Below are 24,646 nucleotides of genomic sequence, written 5' to 3' on the forward strand. Positions count from 1 at the left end.
ACTCACCAAAAGCCCCTCAATGTATAATTCGTTTCGAGGATTTCGGACGTAACCCTCGAGATTTTCCCTCCTCTTTCGCTCCTCCATGTTGCCCGCAGCTCAAGCTCTTCACAATTCCAACACAAAACTATCCGCCAGGGGCAAAAATCATTCCTTCTCCAACCAAAGACATTTAAATGGAGGCAATCGACCTCAAAACGGTAAATTCCAAGATTGTTTCACCAGACGAACTTCTCAAACCGTACCACTGTTGACATTACTTTCAAACATGGCTGAAGTTCGAAATGGTGGAAACTGAATAATAGGGGTGTTTAGTCACGTGACCGCAGAGGGCCGACCTTCTCGCAGCTCGCAACATGGCGATTATGACCTTTAGTTCCTTTTTCGAACGTGATTCTTTATTTTGTTATCCGTATTCTCCCAATATATCACTTTAATCTCCTCTCCTATGCGTAGTTTATTTAGTATTCTTGAGTGTCACAGTACTTCCCTTCCGACTTGATCTTACGTCACTTCTTTTCCTATCGACCTTATCAAGTATAGAAGGAAGCCTTTGTTATCCGTTACCGACTTTAGCAAGGAGATTTTGGTTTAATAAATCTGTAGGTGAAACTAATCTTGAAAATGCTTTAGCGCATGAAAATTCATATCTTTCGAATAAGGAAAAAAAGGTAAAAGTTCTAGAGTTTGTTTAACTGGTTCTGTTTGTTCCATACATGTAACGGTACAAGTGAGTCCATGGTTCATGAAAACGTCCACGACACCCTTATAAAAACATAAATAATTTATCATTTCAACTCATATTGATCTAATTTGCTACGGCTACTTTATTCGAGTTATTTCGAATTCGAAAGTGCCAAAATTTGAAAGTGCACTTTCGAAAGCTTTAAAGACCGTGCAGAAATTCCCTGTTTCTAAGAAATGAGTTTAGTTACTAAGTTCTGATAAAGTGACGCCCTTTCTTGCTTTGCGTTTCAGACCGTTATAATTATCTTCGCGCTGAAAACACGATATGTCTCGGGCAAAAAAACTCTAGAAGCATTCACTCGAAAGTTATATGTTGCCCTGGTTTTTAAGTAGCTGATAAGCTGCTATCTGTTTTGCGGTTTGACTTCTTTAGCGGTCCTATTGAATATATTGCGTTCGAAGCCTTTCTCAGACTAAGTGTGAGTATATTTAGTAATGACTTCATCATTGTGTTTAAAATACTGTCGTAAAGTCATGTCGCCAGAAACCGTTGAATCATTAACAAAAGAAATTGCTATTTATGTCCGCACAAAAAAATTTACGTAAATCAAGTTCTGACAAATCACTTCACTTAATCCTATATTCCAAGCCCCCAGGGAGAAACGAGCGCCTTGAGAGAGCGGCGAGACGGCTATTTGTATGGAGGTTGAAATGAGCTGGGATACATATGCTCAGAACGCCACCATTTTCTACGTGACACTGCGTGCAAATATTTCTCGCATTTAATAGTGTTTTATTTAAGTCTTTAAGGATTTGTTTTGTACATTTATATTCAAATAACGTTTTCTTATTCATTTTGACTTGAAAATGACGTTGAGTAAACGTCGAAACGTCGCCGCTTTTTAGAGTTTTTTACAGTTTTTAGAGCTTTTTAACCGTGATGGTTTTAACTTTTGTCTTATCGCAATGTTTTATTGTTAAATTATTGACAAAGCCTATTCTTTTACGTAAAAATTCTTAAGTTCATTTCCATAAAATTTATTATATTGCATTCTATTCATCACGCTATATTTTAGACTTTTTAGTCCCTCTTTTATTATTTCAACCGTTGAAGACTTCAGTTAAGGAACTCGAAACCTTGTGTTTTTATCTTATTTTTAGCCAAAGGAATTTTTTGAAATCTTACTATGATTCATCATGGCTGCGGTCCTTCGATATTTAAATGAAAAACTGGTTATTTGTTCTTACTTACTCTCTCGCTTACTTACTTTACTCTGTTTCTAATTAATTAAGACGGCACTTCACTGCTGGACACCGGAGCAGTAGGCGCAAGGGAGGGTGGAGGGAAACCCAAAATTACATGTCGAAGCACTATCGAGACAGAGCTTCGGCCACAGCTGGAGCTCCATTCAAAAGCTGGCCGGGGACAGACAGCTGTGGAGATTCTTCAGTAGCTGCTGCCCCGTGTGCCAGTGGCCATGGCGGGCAGCGAGTGCATTTTGTGAGTGATTCGCTAGAGTCAAGTGACAAATATTTTACGCGAGAACCACGCCATCTATAGTAAGCAGTTGACAGTAAATTTATTTGTAACTCAAGCTATACTGTAATTTTTATAAAATGCTGGTTATAAGCCTCCTCCTGACTAAGCCCCCACGATATGCCCCCTGTCCTGAAGACTTGAAAACATAAGTTTCTGAGGGGGGAGCAGATCAGTTGAAAACTTTGATCAGAGTGCATTTCTTGCAACTGATGCCTTCACTAGAGTCTTTTCTTGAGTAGTAAAATCACTCCGTGTCCATATAAAGACTACATTATGTTCTGATACCGGTTTCTAGAGGAGCCTAGAGTGGTTTTCAACTGGGTTTCCGGCGAAAGTGATCGGGCAGTTAATATGGTTTTGGTTTTGATTTTACTATGGTTTGAGATTGGCTGAGTATGGTCTAATCGATAAAAGTGCCGTTTTTGGTAAGTAATTCAGGAATTTGGTTTTGTTTTACGATACTCAATTGAAAACTGCTTTATTCAATTGATTACTCGATTATTAACTGCCCACATTTACTTCAAATCACCGTACAAAAGGAAATGGCTAAATTTAAGAAAAAAAAAAAAAACCTTTATCTTAGAAATTTACAACGCATAAAAACTGACGTGAGTGGTTTGAACGTTTTTCCCCGATTAGGAATTATCGATATCAGCTAATATGACACCAATATTGTTCTTGTGCTCAGTTACAAGTATCTAGAATTAACTAATTAAAGGGATTTCGCAGACAAGATACTTGTTATTTCCTGTTTAGGTAATGCGGCTAAATTCAGCCGTTTCCTCGTTTTTGCGAAACCAGCCAAACTTGGACAGGATTCAAACGGCACAAGGTGACCGTATTTCGTGTATCGACAAAAAAAGCCTTCAATCTCTGAAATCTAAGACAAGAGTTTCTCTCTTTGAGCACCTTCAGCTACGTCTGTAGAGTTCCCGAATGACACTGAATGTGATGTATTCGTGTAGCGCAAATAGCAGCAGAAATGCTAATGTCGTTAATTAGCGCCGCCCTCAAACAAGCACTTATCCCTTAATAATGACGCATTGCTTATTGAAAACAATTTTTAAAACCGGCTCTTGAGTGGCACTTCAGTCTAATAGGCTTACCTCCCTACGCATCTACTGGCTTCTACTTGATCAAGGAGTGAAATATTCATATAGTTCCACTGAGCTCCACGGGTTTCCATTAATTTTGCTTGCATTCTAACTCTCTGATTCACCTTCGGACAGACTGTTGTGACAGTCCTGAAGATTTTAACGCAAAAGTTCTACGTTTCCTATTTTCTAGAACTGGGTTCAAGGAAAATGGAAGTGAAAAGCGAAGCCATTAGTTAGTTTTAATCTTGTAAAACGACTACGTCAAAGACAATACAGCAACGTGTAAGGTTCTCAAAATTGTTCCTCGTTACTACTGACGTCAAGGAGTTTGCTGTACCAGGCCAGTGGAAGAAAATAAAGGAAATTAATAACCAAACTTTGCTCATCATTACCAGCTATCAAGCAACATTGACAGATTTCAGGACTTTCAGACTTTCAGTTCAGAACACAGACTTCTACCGTAATATGGTAGAGCTGAAAGGTACTTTAGTACTAATAGTACTGTTGTATCTCTCAAGACCGGGCTATGATCAAATGTATACAGTCAAGAGATTATGATACACAGTATTTTCCTTCATCATCAAGCATTCTCATTTTCTGATTTTCTTGTTGCCCTATCCCTTGTGCTAGATAACATCCGCTGTCGGCTCTCGGCCATTCCTCATTCCCAGGTAATTGTGAGGGTGAGGTACGCTTCCCGTGTTTTTATCTCCTGTCTCCCTTCCTTTTTAGTCCTGCTCCCGTCCCATGTCAATTCGGAGACTCAAAACACACCGTTAAAGGGCTTACAATTCACCGGAAGTAAGCCTGTTGCGAATTTTCATTTGCTCGTTGGCTCAGAAGTCTCAGAAGACGCTGAACGCAAATCAACTAACATTACGGGTTCTTGTTTTTGAAAGTATTCTAACGCATTATAAATGACAAAAATTAGTGTTTTATATTTCTCTCCCGCTTTCCGCCCTCTTAGAGCTCCCTCTTCCGATCTCTTCCTGGTCCCGCCCTTTGCCCTCCCACCTACCGTACCTTTCTCCCGGGCCCCTTCCCCGTGTCCCTCCTCCAAGTACGTAGGGTTTCCAAGCGGGGGTCTGACGAGAGTTCGCATTGCATTTTGACCCAGCGATCAAGCAGCGGATTCCTTTTCGTCGCCATTTTGGATTCGATGAGAAAACCGTGAAGAAAACAGTTTGGCCAAACAATCCAAGATGTAACCGTATTCGATCACATGATTTACATTATTTCAACGAAATGGGTCAAGGAAGCTCTAAGGAACGCTACAAAAGTGCTGTGAAGAAACTTAGTAGCATAGAATTGGCAAATATCGAAGCAGTGTTCAACGAGGTTTCCACCAAGAGAGAGGATGGTTCGAGGCATGTTGAACTGTCTCTGATCAATCGACAAGATTTTGCTGAACGATTCCGGCTTCCAGGCTTTATTGCTGAACGCCTGTTTCTTGCTTTCGACAGAAATGAGGTATCTCACACTTTGGGAAATTTTTTAGAGATAAATTTGTGTTCAGTTATATCATCTGTGGAGACACTTCACGAGTAAGCCCAAGCTTACCAATTGTGCCGACAGAAGCTTATCACCTTTTCGAGGCGAGGAACTCCCATCTAAAAGGACAGCCTGCTCGTCATACCTTTTAGGGTTTAAAAGAGGTTTGGCACCTCTTATGGTATTCAGTCTTAAAAGTTCCACAGTATGAGCTTTTGCGATACCATTCAGGGTATTGAGCCGAAAAAAAAATGAAAGGACACAAGGGGTTTTTTCAAATTTCAAGCCACGCCCACAAAGCAGGATCTTGGTACTTCTTATGGTTTTTTATCAAATTTCCTACAGGCACCCCTACCCTTTGTATATGGGAGTCCCCCCAGGGAGGGGGGGGGGTGCTTTCCCCAGGCTTGGCCACTTAAGGAACAAGAAAAAATGTGGGGCAAGTTTAATCTCACAATTGCTTGTGGGACCGTAACTGGGGACGAAAAAGCCATATTTTTTCCAGTAATAGTCTCGCAAGCAATGGCAAGACAACACTTGTCCCAGATTTCTTTGTCATTTCTAAAGTGGTAAATGAGAGTTAGCAGGTATAAAATAGTGTAATGTTTGTTTCTTTGCAGAGTGGTACTATTGACCTGGAAGAGTTTATTGGTGGAATAGCTTTGTGCTTGCATGGAACAGTTAAAGATAAATGCAGACTATTATTCCATATCTTCAATTTGGTATGTTCAGTCTTTATGAATAAGACTGGCAATTTATTGGTCTATGTCATTGTTATTATCAGGGGTTTCATTACGTGCCGGGTACTGGGCAAATTGACCGGCTGCAAGGATGATTTTGCCTGGCTGGTTTGACCGTCTAGCGGAAAGTTTTTCTTACAAAGAAGTTCAGTTCTAATAGATTTCCCTACCTGTGAAAACCAGTTTCCCCCTGCTGAAAACGTTAATGAAACTGTTGTCTTATACACCCCAAGTCTCAATTAACAGCTACACTTTGGCAAAACAAATGTATACCATATTGATAGGTACTGAGAGTTAAAGAAGGGCAATCCTGTGAAGTTCAACTCCAATATAGATACGTACATGTTATTGGAGGTCTATTGCTGTTTATTACACCTCTAAAACAGTTGACTGGGCCAAATAGCTCTATTGGGCCAATCAGACGTTTTTTAAAATTACTGGTTTCATATATTCTAAGTATTGGAGCAGGTTTAAATGCATCCAGGTAAAGTCTGTATACAGACCAAGTGACCTATCAGGCCGGAACTTATCCCTGTTTCTGAGGAGTATTGCTACTCCCCCTGAGATGGGATGCTAGTCCATCACAGGGTTACCCCCCAGCATTAAGTTCACGGGTACCCATTTATACACCTAGGTAGAGAGAGGCTCTGTGAGAGTAAGTGTCTTGCCCAAGAACTCAACACAATGTCCCCAGCCAGGGCTTGAACCCAGACCACTCTATCCGGAGACGAGCGCACTAACCATGAGGCCACCACGCCTCCCTGATGCATCAAGGGTCAATTGTAAAATTGAAATGAAAATTGAGTTACCAGTACAAAAATTGGGGACATCATTTTGATGAAGTTTCAATGTTCAAGGTCATTTTCAGCCAATGAAACTTGTGGAGAGAGTATATTTATTTCCTGATTCACAGTTAACTTGGTGCACTGTCAAATTTCATTGGATTGCAGGCAGAAGACAATGGTGTTAGTAGAGATGAATTGACTGCTGTTCTTTTAAGTTCTCTTGAGTCAGCACACACCATACTGGACAATGTAGAGGATGCTGAGCAACCTGAGGAGGGAAGTGGCACAGACAAGCTGATTGAAACGGTCACAAGGTTGTAAATATACCTGCAGTGTTAGATTTACTACTGAAGTTTGGAATGTTTCTAGTTACTGTATTGTGTAATCGATAAACATGGAAAACTGTGTTTGACTACATTTCCAGACAAAAAATGATACAAAGAGGTGATTGAGTTCATAAAATTTTATGAACCCAGCTCCCAGTTGGCTTTATGGCTCAGTTAGTAAAGGGTGGTAAAGGGTATTTTCGTGACCTGTGATCGGCCCTTTTTATTTCCTGTGAAATGTGAAATAGCCATTTTTTTTTCCTTGTGAATCGTGATTTCCATAGTCACCGTGAACTGTGATTTTCCAAAACGTTCTCTTTTATTTTCTGTGAAGCATGAAATGCCCATGTTGTATATTTTGTAAATTGTGAAAGGGCTGCTTTATTTTCCGTGAAACGTGATCTATGCCCCCCCTTTACCACCCTCTTGGTAGAGCACTGAACTGGTATAGCAGGGGTCATGGGTTTCAATCATGCTCAAGCCCGAAATTTTTTCAGGCTTCAATTTCACAGCTGCTTTAGCTTAAATTGTGTACTGGTATATAACTGTGATGATCAATCATGCCTTCATATCTTTCGCCACAGTGCAAATATATGGTCTTTCATTAGATAATTATATTCAATTGTACCAAGAAATGAGTTGAAGAATTATATGACATGTACATTTAGCAGAGAGTATTTTTCACGAACTTTGAGGTGTTTGAAAAATAATGTAGTCCAACACTCTCTTGAGTGTTTGATATATCCTCTCAATTGAAACTAAACCTAAGATGAAAATGTAGAATACAAATGTAAAAATCTGTGTTAATTAAGATTAGATAAACATCGCGGTTATGATTTCCTTTGCTTAAACGTGATGATTATTATGAGTTTGAGAGCATCTGATTATGTGCAAAATATTATTTTTAGTCTGAGTAATCTTGAGTAAGGGAAAACCAGCATTTATATTTTTCATGGACTTCTCTAGCCATGTCACAACAGCTAACAAACTGTGAAGCCATAACTACTGAACAAGGTGTTTGATAAATGAAATTTTATTAATTTCAATTTAGGATTGTTAATGATGCATTTGAGACCGGTAAGGTCTCGAAAACTGGGAAGCTTTCTGCTAAGGTTGGTTAACCACAGTTAAAATAAATATTCACACTTATTTTTATATCCTGGTATAATAACAAGAGTAAGTTTAGGAGGCAATCTTTGTTACTTGGTGCCAAGCTAAATGTTGTAAATTTGTGCTATCTTGGTTTGAGAATTGGCCTGGGTCTCTCTAGTTTTTTTTGGCCTGGACATAATATGTTTTAGTATAAATCTAGTAGCGTTCTATCAGAAAGAAAATCTCGAGCTTATAATCTAATTGTTTAATAGTGTCCAGTGTGGAGTATAAATGGGTACCAGCTAACTGTTAGGATTACCTGACAGAATGCTGGGGAGTAGCCTGTGATGGACTAGCATTCCAATTAGAGAGAGAGAGAGAGCTAACAACACCAAGGGCCACTTCATGCTGAGGAAGGTTAAGTCTGCGTCAGGCCAAGTGGCCCTTACAGTTGGAGCTTATCCCAGTTTCTGTAGCACTAAGTGACCAGGAGTTTTTCTACTCCCCACTGGATTTGATGCTTGTCCGTCACAGGGTTACCTCCCACTCCACCCCTGGCATTAAACTTGCCAGTAACCATTTTGTACACCTGAGTGGATAGAGGTGCTGTGAGAGTAAAGTGTCTTGGCTAAGAACCCCCAGCCAAGGCTTGAATCTCTATCTGGAGTCCACCATGACCCAAGAAGGCTTTACTCTCGACTTTCACTTTTTTATCCCCTTAATTATGTCGATCTCCATGTTGTGATATAAAAAAAGCACCGTAACTTTTTTAACTTGTGACCATCATCTGTTCTTTCTCATTGACAACTATGAGTACTTTTGAAAGTGACTAATAGAGTTTTTGTTCTGCTGCGCTTAGGAGTTTGAAACATGGCTTTATCGAAACCCACAAATTATGGATAACGTTTTTGGCTGGCAGTGTCCTAGCCCTGAAGGTAAGTCAAAGTATCAAAGAAAAGATCTTACAAATAGCAATTTTGCCAGCAATGTGATCATCGCTGATGTACCAGCTGGAAGGTGTGATGCCTAATAGTTAATGCACTGAACTAAGAGTTTGAGTCTTGCTGACATCCTCCTACTATGTTCTTGGACAAGACACTTTACATTTACTCTTACAGCACATTTCCCTACCAAGAGGTGTGAATTTGTATTGATAAAGTTTAGATAAAACCTTGCAAAATGAAGCAGAGTTATAGGGAAGAAGAAAGGAAGGGATGGGGATATTCTGTTATGTCCTAGTTTTTTCTTTGAGGAAAAAAGAAAACAGCAATATGGTACTCGTAATAATAATATTTAAAGTTACTGAAACTGGCTAAGGCACTTATGAGCATTCTTGAAGCTTCCCTTATTTCAGAGGCTGGAATGAACTTTAGTCGTTTACCATATCTCTTCAAATGCATATTGGCTGTGTAACTGATGTAACTTTTGTTTATCGTGAGCGTAGCCACTATGTGGCAGAAGGAGTAACAACATTACCTTTTTGTTTGTTCTAGAGGGTCAGTGGATGAATGACAGCTCACCAGAACCAAGCCCCACTAAGCCAAAGTACACCAGTCAACCTGATGAATCTGCTCAGAGTGTGGAAATTGAAGGTGTACCTGTTGAACAAAATGATAATCGCACCCTTAGTGACTTGTTTTCTACAACATCCAGTACAAGTCATGATATAGAAGGACACAGTTTCTTTGATTCCCTTGTTGCACCAGGTGCAACTGACCCATTTTCTCAAGTATCTCAACAAACCTTCTCAACAGCAAAGGAGAGTTCAGAGCCAACACATCAACTTCCAGAGGCACAATCATTGCATGAGCCTTCAGAGCAACCTTTAGAACCTCTCATGCTGAATAACCAGGAAGAATTGCAAGATGAATCAGAGCAATGGCCAGGATTCCAAGGAGCTGAATATTCCATGCCACCGCTTGCCCCAATTCCAAAGCAAACTTCCCAAGGTTTTAATGATCCATTAAATGTTACTCAGAGCCAAGAGTCCTCCAGTACCAAACCAAGTATATCCCAGGAACCGAGGCAGACATCTGCACCTCCAACTCCTGATGGAGAGTGGGTGAGAAGCAAGCAAACTGAAGCTGAGAGGAGGAACTCAGCATGGATAGCAACTCCGCAAACTAATCAGTTTCTTGTTACCATCGGATCAGGGATGTTGAATCCATCTGATGTTGACCAGCAGTTCTTAACATCCCCTGGACTGGTTATTGAGGGACCTCAGGTAGGTTGATGTCACTAAGTGAAGGAGGGGGAGAGGGAGAGTGGGGAGGGCGGATGGAAAGGATGGAGAGAGGAGGGTACAAGGCTGGGAGGGTGGGTGTGGGGGGTGTGAGCCTGGAGGGAAGGTACTTAGAAGCATGTATCGGAACTTTTACCATGAGAAAGTTCGTGCTTCTGAGATCTTGAATGTACTGCTATGCCCATCTTGGTAGCAAATATATGAGTCTTCTGTTTTGGGATTTTATTTTTCCAGCATAGTTTTCTCTTTTCTGCACAACTTAAAAAGTTTTTATTGCATTGTATTGCACTGAACTGAGCTACACTCTGTAACTGTACTGTATTGTTTTGTTTGATTGGTTTAGGTTTTCTATTGCACTAATAATTATCGCGAGACTTCTCCATTGGGATTTGATTTACAGGTAGACCCGGTGAAGGAGCTCATATTAAAGTTTATGGGTGAACAGGAGGCTGAAAATAGAAAAACATTGAGTGTTGATAGTGTCCCATTGGATGAGTCAGGGCTCAGAGAATTGCTGGTATGCACTAACTACTTGCACATGGTATCATACGTAGATGCAGATTTGTTTTTGTAGTCTCCTTAGAGGGTTTGCATGCACCTTGAAAGTCCTCTACCATCCTTGAATTTGAAAATAAGGCTAACCTACAGAAAACAGGGCCACTTTTAATCATCCACCAAACAAGCTGGCTTGTTTGGCTCGTTTGCTCCTTTGTCATCCACTGCTGAGCCAAACGAACCACTAAATATGTAGATCTAGGACTTAACGCATATATAGAATATTCCTCGTTCTTTCATCCAACTGCTGAGCCAAAGGAGCCAAAGGAGCCACTAAATGGAATAGACTTAGGACTTAATGCATAAATAGATTATTCTTCGTTCTTTCATCCACTGCCAAGCCGAACGTGCCAAACAAGCTACCAAATATATAAATCTAGGACTTGACGCATATACAGATTATTCCTCGTTCTTTCATCCACTGCCAAGTCAAACAAGCCACTAAATATATAGACCTAGGACTTAACGCATATACAGATTATTTCCTTGTTCTTTTATCCACTGCCGAGCCAAACGAGCCACTAAATATGTGCACTTTCAAAAGTGGCCCTGTATTGTGTAGTTGCTCTGAAAATAAAATTCAGGTTCAGTGAAAAGTACATTGGGTCCTTGTTTGACTGTTTCCACGAAGTGGAAGAACTAAACAAGACTTGGACCTGGACAATTCTGGCATCCAGTGTAACATTCTAATGATGTCATTTTAGTGGATGGTGGCCCTGAAAAACTGGAATTGTATGCTGCAAGAATGTACTTGAAAAGTCCTTGTATGTTTAGTCCAAGAAGGAGTATGAACCTTTTGTAATGTAAAAACATTGTTGTTACATTACATTGGTATTAGTTGGGAAACTCATTTTCATGTAAATTCATGGCAGTTACATTTTAGACATACTACTACACTACTCACAGGGTTACAGACCCATCCATCAGGGAGAGGTAGGTAGGTGCAGTCTAGAGACCTGTTGTTATTGATATGCTACCATCTCTTTCCCTATCTGGTCAGTAATTACTAGTCATCTATATCTATATTCATGGTATTTATTGCATAGTTGCCAGTATATAATGTTAGATATTTTACTTTTCAGGGTTCACAGTGTTGGAGAGCTGCTCTGGAATTTACCACAAGATTCCTAACAGCACATGGCCAGGGTGTGGGTCAGAAGGGTCAGCGAGCTTTACACACTCACAAGACATTACAGGTAAGAGATGAGAAACTGTGCCTAACAAGTTGGTACAGTGAAGTCACATTTCAGGTTAGTTTGGTTAAACCATAGTTTGTATTTTTGTGTGAGGTGTGGAGGCCTCATGGTTAGTGCTCCTGCCTTGGCCTGGGACATTGTGTTGTTTCTTTGGGCAAGGCACTTTACTCTCACAGTGCTTCTCTCCACCCAGGTAGATAAATAGGTACCAGTGAATTTACTGCTGGGGGGTAACCCTGGGATATACTAGCATCCCATCCAGAGGGGTAGAAATACTCCTGTGTGCTTCACGCTATAGAAACTGGAGATAAGTGCTGGCGGGTGGGCCACTGGGCTCCTAAGCTGGCTAAGCAGACTTAATGATTTGTATTTTGGCGAGACACTACTAACCCAAAATACCCATGGCGAGACCAAGTGACCCTGATATGCTTCTGAAGCACACCAAAAAACTAGGACAAGGTATTTGCCATGTCCAAGTGTGGCCAAAAATCTGTTGATATCAGGTCATGATCGGTGAGTTGGTAGCATAGAAAATCAGGGCAGTAGCAGGGGTTTTATTAATGTTTTCAGCAGAAGGGCAACTGGTTTTCACAGGTGAGCAAATCTTTTTGAACTGAACATTTTTATGAGAGTAACTTTCCTCTAGATGGTCAAACCAGGTGGGCAAAATCATCCTCACAGCTGGTCAATTTGCCCAGTGCGTGCGAAATAACTCTCACATACCATTGTGCTCAAACCTCACCATTTACAGATGAGGGGGGATGGGAGGGGAGAAGCGCTGGCCTAAATTGTTACAAGTAAGCTACATTTCTTGTCATTTTCATGGCAGGTTTGGTTTTGCCGTATAGCTCTCCTCTTCAAGCTGCAGATGTTTAGCACTGCCGAGGTTGAATTGGAAGCATTTGGAAGTTTTAATCAACCTGACTTGTTTTACGAGTTTTACCCTGATACATATCCAGGCAGGAAAGGTTGGTAAATCCTGTGCTACTGGACGTCACATATTGGGGAGCAGGGATGGTGCAGTGGCGAGAGTGCTCACCTCCCACCAGTGTGGCCTGAGTTGAGTTTGTTGTTGGTTCTTGCCTTGCTCCAAGGGCTTTTCTCAGGGTTCTCCGGTTTTCCTCTCTCCGCAAACACCAATACTCCAAATTCCAATTCGATCTGAAAACAGTGGATGAAGTACCTCTGTCTACCAAGGTTTATAATTGGGTAGCGGCGAACTTAATACGGGGGTAACCATGTGATGGACTAGCATCCCAACCAGAGGGGAGTAGAAATACTCCTAGTCACTTCATGCTATTGAAACCGGGATAAGCTCCGGCCTGATGGGCCACTTGACTCATATGCAGACGTGACCTTTTTGTTTTACATTTTGTCCAGGCGTCTGTAAAGCGCTATGCCAATGATGCAACATCTACACCTACATTCTTGACTTGTAATGTCCTATCAGGATGGTTTGCAAGTCATAGAAAAAGAAAATAAGAAAATAAATATACAAATAGGTAAAAACAAATAAACTACTGCATACAGTGCTAAAAAAGAAAAAAAAAAGAGAACTATGTCAACGGTGTCTTGTTCAAAGCTAACTTGAAATGACTTAATGAATCGGATGTTATTATCTCACTAGCTAAATTGCTCTAATCAGTAATTGTTCTCGGTCAAAAACTGAATTTGTACCCACACATGATACCTTTAGTGGAATAAACTTCTGGGGGTGGGCGCGATGGGTGCGGAGTAAGTTCAGGCGCCGGACTTAAGTTAGAATAGTCACTTCCGCTTCTTGATTAAGAGATACTCAACTGTAACAGTTTCTTCACAGTCTTCAGAATCTCATTGTTTAATTCATTTAAATAAGATTGAGCATTTTCTTGCAGGATCTATGGTACCATTTTCCTTGAGGATACTGCAGGCAGAACTGCCCCAATACATGGGCAGACCTAAAGATGCATTGGACAACTTGTATGAGCTCCAGAGAACTTGCTGTAAGGTGTTGAAAAACCTGCAAGACAATCTGACTGAGGATGGAGGGCAGGGGGAGATGACACCTGAGGGTAGATTAGGTAAGAAAATAGCTTGCTGTCGTTTTAGTATTATATCGAACACGAAAGACCGCGCCTCACCACTTCTCCAAACACCGTGAATTAAGAAGGTTAAAAATACGACTCGTAGCAGGGTATTTCTGACCAACTTCGATGTGTTTGGACATGTGGTCAAATCTGCCTTGAGTGTTTCCACCTCTCTACAGTGACCACATATTGTTGTCCTAGTTTAGAGATATGCTCTTATTTTTACGTCCTAACAATGTCCACCTCTCTTTAATGACTAGTTCACTCTGTCCCAAGGGTGGCCATTGTAGAGAGTTTCAACTGTACTCCGTAATTTGTCTTGTTCGGGATCACACGAGCATACTCCACGAGGACTTTGTCACGTCGCTAAACAAAGTACGCGTTACACAAAAGTTACCCACTCGTGAGTAGAAAAATTCCTAAATTGCGTTATGATAATTAAGCAATAGAACACTTCTTCCGTGTTTACATAGCCTGATCTAAAGACGAGGAGGGTTCGGAGAATCCGAGACAGTGATGCAAACCCGAGACTACGTCTCGGGTTTGCATAACTTTCAAGAATTCTCCCAACCCCCGAGTGTTTAGATGAGGCTACGTAAACACGGAAAAAGTGCTCTATTGCTTTTATAGAATGATTCTCAAAAATACGCGCGAATCTAAAATGTCACAACCGTGTTTACATACTTTCAACTAAACACACCTATCGGCCAATGAGAGCGCGCGTAGTAGCTCAGTTATTTTATAACAGATCATACAAATGAGGAACGAAAAAAAAAATAAAAAGATTCCAAAACTTAATGAATTTTGTAGCCTCAACTCTGTCTTTCTATTACTTCTTAAAACAGAAGGGATTATTGTGACTTAAACAAGTATTGGATATCTCTAGGTCTTCCACGCGAAGAGGTACCGAGACTCTAGTCTCCGGGGCTTTTATTCCTTGGACTTCTCCGTCTTACTTGTAGAGCTGCTTCTGCTTTTACTCCTGGTTCTACTACTAGAGCACCACTCCTCAACAACTACTACTTGACTAACGAATGGACACGTACTTAAATAGCCTATCGGTAGCCATGTGTGGGCCTCATGAGACGAACTGACCTTGGAGGATTAAACATCTTTTTTTAGTAACGCAAACACTATCACACGACTTTCAGAAGCAAACTATAAAGTTCTTGAAACGACCAATGGAAACTAAAGTTTAGAGAACAAGAAACCTAAACAGGATCTTTGTGGAAGATCCAGAGCAAGGCCAGTAGACAAACCCAAACATGGCTATCGTTGGGGCATCGCTCGGAGCTTAAGTACTCTGGATAAACTAAGATAAATAACTTGAAGTCATGAGACTCAATGTGTGGGCAGGCATGCCCCTAAAATTGTAAGACTAAAGTGGTAACTACAAAATGATAAACGATCGGTGATCACGTACCAAAAATACTTAATTCTATACAAGTTTTCGAGCGTTATAACACAAGTTATTTTTCAGCTGCGTTAGAGTTGTGGATTTCCAGAGAGGTGCGAGTTCTTTACTCAATAGGAAACTGTTTTCTTGGAATGAAGGTGAGATGAAACGCCATGCCCTTATTTAATGCAAGGAATTTTTGTTATTAAGAGAAGTCGATTTTTGGTCTGATTCATTCTCTGTTCCGTTTACTCGTCTAGCAATGAGTTTTACCGTTAAAAAGGCTACGTCACGGTTTTCGCGTCATGAAAAGTTTAGTCTAATTTTTTAAGTTCGTCTTTTGTAATCTGTGTTAATCTTCTCCATCCTTGTTCCTTTATAGTTAATTATAAATCTCCTTGGTATATGTCCATCGTAATAAACTATTATTTTCACGTTTCCTTTGATTTAAAGTGAATTTTTGTACCTGGAAAAAATAACTCAAAATACCTTGACTGAGCTCCTTTAAGCGAAAGTGGCAACCGTCCTCGTGTTTAATAGTGCAAGATTTTGTGTACCTTAATTCTCCGCTTTCAGACAAGTCTAGAGGCAACTTGTATGGAAGCTTCCGCGTGAAACAGAGCCTTAATACATTGTGATGTTAACCATTTGGTATTTTTTTGGTTTTATGCTGACAGGATTACAGTTTGGCTGTGACGGTTTTTGAATCAATCATAGCTAAAGATCCTTCTTGTACCTTCAGCTTGCTATCTGGAATTGGAAGAATCTATTTACAGGTAAACTATATAATTCAAGAAATATGTGTATATGCAGCCATGAAATGTGACGCATGTGTTCAAAAAATATCAACTGACAGTCGGCAGAGTGAAGCGGTTGAGTAGTTTAATCGTGGATTCAATCACTTTGGCGGGAGGTAGATAAATGAACCAATCAGAACTCGGTGTTATTTGCAGCCGGCGAAAAGCGCGCGAAAAGTGCGTTTACCAATCACAGTAGACGCAGCTAGCGCAATGAACCAATCAGAGGAAAAAGTTTCAGTAGTAAAAGCAATCGTAAAGCAAGCTTGCCGTATGATAAGCACTTAATAAGTTGTCCCAAGCAAAATAGTGGGTGCTTCCATTATGCCAAAGATTCCGGAAATTTCGGTCGGAATTCAAATGGAAAGGTCCGTTTCAGTTTCTTCTGTCTGGAATATTTGGGATCCCCTCTGGAGGTGGTCCACTTATTTCGGTCGGAATATTCCGACCGAAATTCGCCTTTCTAATTTTGACAAACCGGTTCTTTGCCCTAATTAGGGAATCCGGAAAAGGACTACAAAATGGTAAGAATCATTCCTATTGGTTGGCCCGGTTTAATCGGAAAATGTCGATCCATTTTCGTTGGGTATCCCCACTGATCTATGACCGGTCTGTTTGGCATAATGGAGAGGACCCATTGAGTTTTGTTTCCCGAGACCCTCAATGAGGATCGAGGGGATTCAAAACTGACTGTTTCCCGTGGGACCAGTTAAGTGTTTTGTCATATCTCCCAACCTAAAAATAGAACAAACTCATTTATACCCCTTAAACCTCTTATACCACTTATACCCGTATACTCTTATACCCTTATACCCCTTATACCCTTTATCCCTTATACCCTTATACCCTTATACCCCCTATAACGTTATACCCCTTATACTCCTTATACTTTTATGCCCTTACACCCCCTATACCCTTATACCCCTTATACCCCTTACACAACCCCCCCGATTGACCACAGCCACCTTCACTGCTTGCAGCATCCCTGAGTTGCAACACGATACGAATATGGATTTATAGTTTCTCCAAAACTGGCTAATAGCAAATAAACTAACTTTAAATGTTTTAAAGACAGATTGACCACGGCAAATTTTATCCTGGGCTTCTAAAAAAGTGGCTTGGACTCCTAAGTTTTGGAGTTAGGAGCCCAAAGGGCTCCTTTAAAATTTCCTTAGGCAACAGCCTTGAACTGCGAAAAAGTTATTTGCTTGACGCCGGCGGGCTCACAAATTTTCCGCGGTTTCAAGGTGCACGACCTGTTCACGTGCGAGTTGAAAGTTCAAGTTGTTTCCCTAGGGAGATAGTGAATTTTCACTCGTGACGCGTTCTCCTCCAATTGGAAAACGTATTTGAGTTGGGAGGTATAACAAATATTTTTGAAAGTCGCTGTCACTCTATCTGATGGTTTTACTGATGAATCGTGTTTTTTTTTTATAGCTTGGAGATTTGGAAACGGCACAAAGTTATTTCAAGCAGGTGGAATCTAAGGCCACTGGTGATCCAAAGTCACTAAGCAGCGTGGTCATGAACAAGTAAGCTCTCTTTGTAATTATCTTCTCTTTTTAGTTATTTAACTTTCGGCTCTCTCACCTTTTCTTTACCCAAAAAACAAAAACAAATAAACAAAGTTAAAAAGGGAAAAATGTTTTTATGCCTTATCACGTGCTAGTCACGTTCTTGTTTTTCATCACGCAATCTTTTACCCTTGAGGATTGCATGGCTAAAGCCGAGAGACCGTCTTGAGACACAATGAGAGGGATCTGGGCTCGAGGCTTGACTGGGCTTGTTTCGTGTTGTTCTTAGCCAAGACTGTGTACTCTCAAAGTTTCTCTCTCAATTGATATTAGTCTTGCCGGATTGAGGTTAAAGAAGGCTGAAAATTTCTTGCTTCTTTCATCACCAACAGGGGGTTGTTGGCTCTATCTGCAGGGTCATTTGACGAAGCTCACAGGCATTTTGTAGCTGCTACTAAGCTGGATCCTTATAATTCTGTGGTAAGACATTACACTTGCTTCTGTGTCTTTTGTGATTCACTTTCCCAGAGCGATTACCAACTTTTATTCCACATTAACCATCTCACTGCCCACCAGATTCGCAGTCTTTGTTTTGTGTACTCTGTACAATTTTGACATCAATCTAATCCTTCCAGTCTTTGATACTTCAATTTAACATTTTGATTTGCCATTTCGTGTTTCCTATGAGCGAACAATTAGCGAGGCGCAGCCGCGTCGACTCTCGCTTTTTGTTGCTCTCAGTAGATACCATTAAGTACAGCAGTCAGAAACCTGCACAACCTATGAAGAATGAGAAAAGCGCGCGCTGTTTTTTTCCAGCGCTAAATATTCATCAATGAAAGCACTGGAATGCGATGAGTGTCCAGTAAAACTTTTTTGCTATTTTCTCATGACCCCTGCCTACATGAATGTGTTCAAAAAAATAGTTAGTTAAGAATAAACTGAGCACATTTTGGTCAATACTCACATTTTTGGTCAATACACGTTTTTTTGGTCTTGTTTTTCTTTCTTCTCGTGCGCAGGCTGTAAATAATGTTGCTGTTTGTTTACTGTTCCTCGGGAAACTGAAAGAGGTGAGTTTCAAAACACTCAGAAGTTCTTTACTTATTTGCCATCTGTTCTAGCACATTTATGTATCGTTCTTTCTGTGGTATCTACAAAGAGAGGATAAAGAGTGAGATAGTAAATCTAAATCCTTATTCCTAAGGTGATACCTCACAAGTTATTTTTAGACTTGGTACCCAGTTCTCCCGCAGATAATGTTACCACGCGTGTTGCCTGGATGTTTTCGTGGAGGATGAAGATGCGTGTAACCCGCTTGGACTGTCCACGTGTGTAAAATTTGCGTCACAGGATTGGCTATTACTTGACCCCCTGGAATTTCCAAACCCGGAAGTGATCTAAAAGTAACTTGGAGGAATTACGTAAGGAATAAGGCCTGAATGTGGGATTACCTCTCTTCGTCAAAGATCGTTGTTAAAGGAGAATTTTGGGTGAAGTATATCATTTTTTCTTCTTCTTTCAGGCCCTTGCTATGCTGGAGAGGATTATCTGGAAAGATCCTAAAACAAATCTTCAAGAAGGACTTCTATTTAACTTGTGCACGATTTACGAACTAGAATCTTCTTACAGTTCACAGAAGAAGCAAAAACTTCTCGAACTGGTCGCCAAACATCGAGGAGACGGGTTTAACATCTCGTGCCTCAAGATAGCGTGACACTTCACACAAAGACCAGCTCTGACCCTATCTTTATCTTTATCTAAACTCGAATAACCCGGTTAACCAATCACAATTCGATACAAAAACATGCAACCGAATCCATGCGCAATTTCCTTCCCAGTGGCAGTGATCCTTTTGGTTAATCGCTGACCGAAAACGCGCGGGGTCTGGGGACGAGATTGTACCATGTGAAAAAAGGAGCACGGGCCAAGCCATGAATAGACTTGATTTGACGCCTGACTGGTTGAAAAAAGGAGCGTGTTTGGGAAGATTTGGACAGCATGATGAATAACACTTTTTTAAACCAGTCGGAGCGCTCGAGAAAGCATGCCTAAAGACAAGGTTATGTACACACCATAACTTACGCGAAGTTCCATCGCTCAAAATCTCACGATGTTGCCTCGATATTACCAACCTCGTTCCCAGGGTCTCTCTTGTTCCCGCCCCTGGAACGAGGCTGCGATATTACCAGAAAACTCGGCATATCGGTTGTAACGTGTCTGTAACCGGTTGAAATAGAATTAAATCAAGATAGATAAATACAGATTCTAATGATGCGCAGCCTGCAACCGTATTGATAATAAAAGTATCAAGATAAAAGTGTTATTTTAGTTTATTTCAACTTTTTGCGTACCGGTTTCGGTTTCAAGACGGATGAGTTTATAAGGGACCTTTAGATTGAACAACGAGTACGAAATTGAGTACGAGTACGATTTTTGAATTTGTAACCAGCGGTGTTTTAAGAGCCCTCGCTCTTCATGTTGGTTTTAGGTAGAGAGAGAGTAGCTCATAGGATGAGATGGGTATGTGATGTGATAATGTAAAGCCTGCAAACTAGTATTGAAAAGTCGTTCTCATACTCGATCTCGTACTCGTGCTAAAATCTGAAGTCCTCTAATGTTACGCTTTCTGAATGAGACATGAAAAGCTGGCTCGAGCGGGAAACAAGGAGCGCGGTGCTTGATGGATAGGTTGCATTCCGCGTGCAACACCACGGGCACTGGGCTCCAACCGAAAGAGACGTCTGACAAGGCAGGAATTAAAACATGGCACGACAGTGACGATTCACCTCAGATAAGCCATTCCCATGGCCATTCACAAGAAAGCTATCGAGCAGTACTTTGGTGTGATATCTGTAATACAAGGAGTCGTTCTAGGTGAGACCTTTATACAAAGTCTAATTCAATAGGGCCTTTGCACGATCCGGTCACATGGTACGGAATAAATTATGCTGGGACGCAAGTTGCACAGTGGGATCTCTGAAACAAAGGAAAGTCGGGTTAGACTGGTACGAGTTCCTTTGTTTTCGAAGTCCCACTGTGTAACTTGCGTCCCAGCATAATTTATTCTGTACCGTGTGACCGGATCGTGCAAAGGGCCTATTCTTATTTAACCGAGGAGAACGCGTCGCCCTTCTCAAAACGACTGCTACTCTCCGAATCAAATCAAATCAAATCAAGACTTTATTTATCCACGATAAAGATTAAAGCTATAAGCTTATGGGGCCGTACACTAAAATAAAATAAAAAATAATAAATACTGTAGCCTATTATTATTACAATTAATTCAAAAATATGTTTTAAAACATCACACAATTAAACCTTTTATCTACATTAACTAAATCGTCTTTTTACCGTTCCCACCCTCCCCTAATCTATTTGGTTCATATTCCACTCCCTTCCCACCCGTACCTCCCCGAACAGTATAGATTAAAAATAAAATCTGGGTCCATTTGTTGCATGACAGAAGGTGACTCGGCTGAAAAGTTCAACTGCTTATGTGGACTGCCAAGCCTTCTTTATGAAGACGTTGATTCCTCTGCCATTTGCAAGAGGCGAAAGGAGGATATCCAAATGACGGCTCCTCGATAGGTAATGGAGTTATTCATATAATAACTGTTAGAGGAAGGAACTGCTAATCTGTTTGCGTACTTTGAATTATATGAGGTCGGACGTCTCTTAATCATGAATTCCATACATGGAGGTGCAATCTGAAAATTTATTTTATACATCAAGGTGGCTAGTCTAACTCTGTACATGTCTGATAGCTTATCCCAATACATGGGCTAGCTGGCGGACCTTTATTGTCGGTGTGTTCATTGGTAAATTATATATAATTCTGGCAGCACGGCAATGAATTGCCACCAGGGCGCAAAACCTTGCTTGTTCACAACCCCCCGCCTCCAAACAGGTAGTGCGTACGTTATAGATGGTAAAATAACCTTATTATACCGATCTAAGATCATCGGTCTAGGCGGAAAAATTAGAAGAAGACGTAGAAGACGTAGAGAAGACGTAGCTTATTTGCAAACCCTTTTGGATCTCTCATGGTTTTTTGGGGTTCTGATAGGTGCTTTGCCCCCGTGAGCCAATTATCTACTGTAATCCCCAACAATCTACAGTGTGGCACCCAGTGGAGGCTTGGAAAGGGGCCAGTGAATTTCTTTCTGTTAAGAATCATTCCTTCACACTTTTTAGGGTGTGGTACTAAAGAGTTTTGTTTACGCCAATTAACTAGTTCCTCGAGGGCCTTGTTGAGCTTCAATATAACCTCACCCACTGAATTACCAATGCAACAGATTGTTGTGTCATCTGCGTACATATAAACCGTTGCAGACTAATCGCTCCTGGTAGATCACTTCTGTATAGTGTAAAGAGTGTCGGACCCAGTACACTTCCCCGTGGGATGCTGGCTGTTACCTTTGCACTGTCTGAGGGTGTGCCATTTAATACTGTACACTGCATTCTCTCCGTTAGGTAGTCCTGCAACCAGGCCAATAAAAATTTCCTGATATCCCAAACTGGAACCGTAACTTCGTGATCAGAGTTAGCCCTTTGACGCCCAAGTGGCCATATACGGCCACTTAATGGTCGTGCTCTTTGTACCACTTGTGACGTCATCAATTTAAATGTCATCAGATATTCTTGATAAGCAGATAGTAGTGCTAGGCTAGCCCTTTCCGCACAATGGTCAGGTTTAGGTGTCGACGACATTCCGACGTCGCAAATCGAAAAACAAGGTTATCAGTTTTGGTGCAAAAACGGTGGTAAAATGGTCCACAACGCCTATGATTGATCAAGGTCCATTTCTAGGCTTCGCCCGTAACTAACATCCAACTTTTCACTGCAGCCAGAAAGAACATCCAACGCAAAAGGTAGCCAGTGTAAAAGGGCAGAGAAAAACAGAAAGGAAAGGGCCAACAAAGGAAACTGAGAACAATAATTGAAGTTTTAATCAATTTTGTACCTAATCCTCGAAAAATCTCTCCTTTTAGTAAAAAAAAAGCTTTTTTTAGCAAAACTTAGGCTTATTTAGCGTCATGGCCGCTAAAAAACCTGACTAAACGGTTAAAAACGGTATTTTTTGGCCTAAGTTTGGTATTCAAAGGGTTAAGTAAGACACGCCGTCGAAACGCCCTTTTGGAAGTCCGCAAAGGCGACTTCAACAATACGATTAGCATCGAGCGCATGTCTCCAGGTCTCTGTAAGATGTGTCAATAGTAATTCAGTAGAGTAATCTTTGCGATATGCCCCCGATACTGGTTGTCGGTAACAAGGCTCTCATTTTCCCTAAACACATGCGAGATGACGGAACACATGACTCTAGTATCTTACTGAGCATCCAGTAAGATACTGGATACTCTAAGATACCCTTTATGACCCTTAAGCTTCTGTGATTAGCAACACTTGCACCTCCCTCAAGACTCGTGCGTTGAGCGTGCGACTTGCGAAAATGGTGAACTTTCACCCGCTCCATCACACTAAAACAGTTTTTTCTGATACATTTAATTTTGTCCCTCCCAATAACACAACTCATTTGGACCCCAGTCAGTGCCGTGAAACTGCATTGCTCGCTTGTTGCCGTGCTGGCATACCATCATCCGAGGAAAAAACTGGAGGGAGGAAATGACCCTACTTCCCTCTGATCGCATCCCTTTTTTTCTTTCCTCGGTGGTGGGAACGGTCACATGTAGGCGGCGCTTGGAACACTCGTGCCGGGGCTCACATGCTAAATTAGCTGATTATTTTATTCCTTTGTTTTTTTTTCTTAAAACTCCACCGACAAGACTGTTGGTGAGGACCCATTGAAAAGGTGAACTCCTTTCTGACGTCAATTCGCCTTGATTGTCCAATGAAGTAAGTTCTTTTCAAACTGTTTACGTCACTCACCCGTCACCAAGGTCCAATGCGGACATCACACATTTTGTTTAGCTGAAGACTATCGGCGATTTTTATAGCAGAAAGCCGCTGTAGTTAACATAACATCGAAGTTTTGTTTACGAATGAGTTGAATCAAGGTAAATTTATTTTATCCTGTAAGCTGAATTTTGATTTAAAAAAAAGACATTTCCTTTAGAAGCTTGATTGATTTCTTAAAATAGAACCTAATTCTCCAAAATATGTTTGTTTTCAAAATAAATGACAGCCCTCGTTTTGAGTTCCCCTTGTGACCCATAAATAAAAGCTGTTTGTACATCGTTTCCGAAGTTCCTCACTTTACATTTTTAAAATAGCGTGTTTCTCCGGAAAAGATCAGTAGTTGAGCCTATTAGTTTGCCATGTATACCAGTCACATTTGACACGCGAGTGATAATTTTGCCACACGTACAACTCGCACCAACTTCTGAATTAATTATGCGATCAGCGCGTGCTTTGATAAAAATCTCCCCAACGCTTTCTTAAATACATATTTAGCACGTAATAGATGGAGTTCAAGTGATTATACGTATGAATTTGCATTTGAAAATAGAAATCAAATCAGGGTAAAGACGAACCTTTTTTGACACCTTTAATGATTAGTTTGGTTTTGGGCCAACTAGTCAATTTCCTGTACTCCTCACGCCCGTATTTAATTTGTAGCTAAAACATTTTAAAACCAAAATTTTGCTGCCGGTCGATGTGGGAGTAACGGCGCCCGAGGGCAAAGCAGAAACGTATCGCGAGGATCCCGCCGGCTTTTTCAGTCCAAGAATCTTCCTCTCTCCTCACTCCGTGTCTTTATAAAATACCAGTTCTCGCCAATCCGCTGATTTTCGAAACGAAAAAAAGCGCGACAATTGTTTAAATTCAGAAAAAAGTGCTACATTATTTTGAAAACCTCCGGGTTTAGCAATATTTTCATTTGTTGACACTGAAACACGTAATCTTAAAAATGGTAATTTCTGAAAAAATTGTGGATCGATAGAAACGAGCGACTGCAGATTTATTTTACAAACCGCACATTTCCGGTGTGAATAAATCTCAGGCTTTTAGAGTGCAGGGTTTCTCTTCGTAAATTCAAACACGAAAAAAAAAAAAAAAAAAAAAAAAAAGAGAAAACGATTTTAACTGCCCCTGAAGCACGCGTCGTTGAAAACGATTGAAAAATTGTATAACAAGTAATAATTGAGAGGTTTTGTGTTA

At 40.7% G+C, this 24,646-nt stretch overlaps 2 protein-coding genes across 3 annotated transcripts in view; one reads left to right on the forward strand and one right to left on the reverse strand.

The window, feature by feature from the left end:
* The window catches only part of LOC110067631 (rho-associated protein kinase 2-like), a 31,124-nt gene extending 30,811 nt beyond the window's left edge, over nucleotides 1–313 (reverse strand). For both annotated transcript variants that reach the window (XM_089280428.1, XM_089280427.1), the window contains exon 1: nucleotides 7–313. In XM_089280428.1, the coding sequence (XP_089136554.1) occupies nucleotides 7–87 (81 nt within the window). In that variant the 5' untranslated portion in view covers nucleotides 88–313. The remainder of the gene's footprint in view (nucleotides 1–6) is intronic.
* Nucleotides 314–4,459: 4,146 nt separating this feature from the next.
* On the forward strand, nucleotides 4,460–19,844 carry LOC110067673 (trafficking protein particle complex subunit 12-like). Its single transcript, XM_020775035.2, has 16 exons — nucleotides 4,460–4,794; nucleotides 5,436–5,537; nucleotides 6,506–6,654; nucleotides 7,718–7,778; nucleotides 8,618–8,693; nucleotides 9,252–9,982; nucleotides 10,401–10,517; nucleotides 11,638–11,751; nucleotides 12,581–12,719; nucleotides 13,626–13,811; nucleotides 15,298–15,371; nucleotides 15,891–15,989; nucleotides 17,448–17,542; nucleotides 17,917–18,004; nucleotides 18,547–18,597; nucleotides 19,050–19,844. The coding sequence occupies exons 1-16, from the start codon at nucleotides 4,570–4,572 to the stop codon at nucleotides 19,239–19,241; spliced, it is 2,499 nt and encodes an 832-aa protein (XP_020630694.2). The 5' UTR covers nucleotides 4,460–4,569; the 3' UTR covers nucleotides 19,242–19,844.
* Nucleotides 19,845–24,646: the final 4,802 nt, after the last annotated feature.

Source organism: Orbicella faveolata, unplaced genomic scaffold (genome assembly GCF_042242905.1).
Source record: "Orbicella faveolata isolate gen_17 unplaced genomic scaffold, um_ofav_v1 contig_47, whole genome shotgun sequence".
Taxonomy (NCBI): Eukaryota; Metazoa; Cnidaria; class Anthozoa; order Scleractinia; family Merulinidae; genus Orbicella; species Orbicella faveolata.

Coding starts and splice junctions, on each gene's coding strand:
- LOC110067673 (XM_020775035.2), top strand. CDS start 4,570: ATGGGTCAAGGAAGCTCTAAGGAACGCTACAAAAGTGCTGTGAAGAAA. Junction 6,655..7,717: donor CTGATTGAAACGGTCACAAG/GTTGTAAATATA, acceptor ATTTCAATTTAG/GATTGTTAATGATGCATTTG. Junction 18,598..19,049: donor TCCTCGGGAAACTGAAAGAG/GTGAGTTTCAAA, acceptor TTCTTCTTTCAG/GCCCTTGCTATGCTGGAGAG.